The sequence below is a fragment of the Plasmodium reichenowi genome, chromosome 8 (genome assembly GCF_001601855.1).
Source record: "Plasmodium reichenowi strain SY57 chromosome 8, whole genome shotgun sequence".
Taxonomy (NCBI): Eukaryota; Apicomplexa; class Aconoidasida; order Haemosporida; family Plasmodiidae; genus Plasmodium; species Plasmodium reichenowi.
In genome coordinates this window covers 75801-77705 of record NC_033653.1, presented here as the reverse complement: position 1 = coordinate 77705, position 1905 = coordinate 75801, and the positions used below count along the sequence as shown (strand labels likewise).

The 1905-nt window shown below is 22.8% G+C and overlaps 1 protein-coding gene across 1 annotated transcript in view; it reads right to left on the bottom strand.

Annotated features, from left to right (window-relative positions):
* The window catches only part of PRSY57_0802200 (adenylyl cyclase beta, putative), a gene marked incomplete at both ends in the record, with an annotated part of 6648 nt that overhangs the window by 3021 nt on the left and 1722 nt on the right, over positions 1-1905 (bottom strand). The window contains one exon of the mRNA XM_020114699.1: positions 1-1905. This exon is cut by the window's left edge and continues 2800 nt beyond it. Coding sequence (XP_019970539.1) covers positions 1-1905 — 1905 coding nt within the window.

Here is a 1905-nt window from a genome sequence, read left to right as displayed (position 1 = left end):
TTTTTTTTTGTTTTAAAAAAAGGTATATCTAAATCATCAATTACATGTATCATAGATTTAAAGAACCAATGATAAGATGGGTGTGTGATTTCTCTTAACATATTGAAGTTATCATTTCTATTTGGGAGTAGATTTTTTTTTCTCATATGCGAAAGTTTCCAAGTGTTTAATATATCGTTACATAAAATTTTCCAAGGTAATAATGGATTTGTTATATTAATATATAATGAGTTTGGCATATTACTAACATTGAATAATTTAAAATTATATAAGGAGTTAGTAATTAATTTTATAAATTCAAAAATTCCTAAATTTTCATTTCCTTCAACAAATAATACACCACCTATACGAGAAAGTTCTTTAAATTTAAAATGAAACGGATCATAATATTCATGTAATAAAAAAGGACCGGTATAACTTTTATAATCAACATGTAGTGATGTTTTTATTTTATTAAATCGAGATAAACTATAAATCATATCGTATGTTAATGGATTGTTGTATATATTATTTATACTTGAAAATGATTTTGATTGTGAAGATAATTTCGATTGTGAAGATGATTTTCCGTGAAGATCATCACAGACATTCATATGATTACTATCTTTGTCTAATATTAAACTATTTTGTTTTATGGTATGATTTAAATTTTCATGATTATTTACATTTTGTTTATTATCCATCTCCTTTTTAATAACGAGATGATTATTTTTGATTTGTTCGACATTTTTGTTGACACAAGAACTAGGAAAAGGTGATGTGCTTAAAATTTTGTAATTATTTATATGAAGTTTTTCTAAATAATAAAAAGAATTTTTTTCCTTGAACAGGTGATATATTTTATTTTTAAAGAAGGATTTATAATACTTGAATAAGAAATTATTATTTAGAAATGAAAAATCATATATTTGTTGAAAATTTGTTTTGATTTGTTTATTTTGTAAAATGGATAGATCTATATTTGTATATAGATTATCGTGAACATTTTTTATTGTTTCTTCTTTTGTTAATATTATATTATTATTTTTTTTATTATTTTGATTGTTAACTAATAATTCTTCATCTGTAAAATAATTATGATCATTAGTTGTATTATCATATACATAATCTATAGATTTTTTATGAATAGTACCTATAGGTGAATAGATTTTGATGAGTTTATTTTTTCCTTTAACTTTTATAGATATTAATTTTTGGAAAGATATAAAATGTTTACAATTATTATAAGTATTTTCATCAACATAAATTTCTTTATTCCCTGCTTTAAAACATAATCTAGCTGCTACATTTACTGAATCTCCAAGAGCTGTATATTCTTTTCTAATTTTATTACCTATAATACCACACCATATTTTCCCGGTAGATATACCTATACTACCATTTAATTTTAAAGATTTCAAAGCATCTATTAATCTAAAACAAGTAAGCAAAGCTCTTATAGTATCATCACAATGATATAATGGTGGTAATCCAAACATAATTAATATTAATATACCTTTATCGTCTAACATAAATTTATTTATAGTTCCTTCCATAGTAAAAACAGCTTTCTGTGTTAGTTTCATTATACCATGTGCTGAATGAACACCTGTCATAGTCGATGTGTCAATATCTTTAACAGATACAAAAATGATGGTTACTTTTCTAATTTCATTAAAAAATATATTGCATCCTAAAGATAATTTTCTATATACAATATCTGGTATGAATGTTTTTAATAGAAGATCAAAATTTTCGTATATAATAGTAGATTGTCTACATTGATTATCTGTACTTAACAAAGCAAATCGCTTTTTTATTTTATCTTCTAAACTATTTCTTCTTTTATTATCTTTTATATTATTTTTAGTAAAATTCTCCTCTTCCTTTACTACACTTGTATTGTCTACTAATAGATTGGGGAAC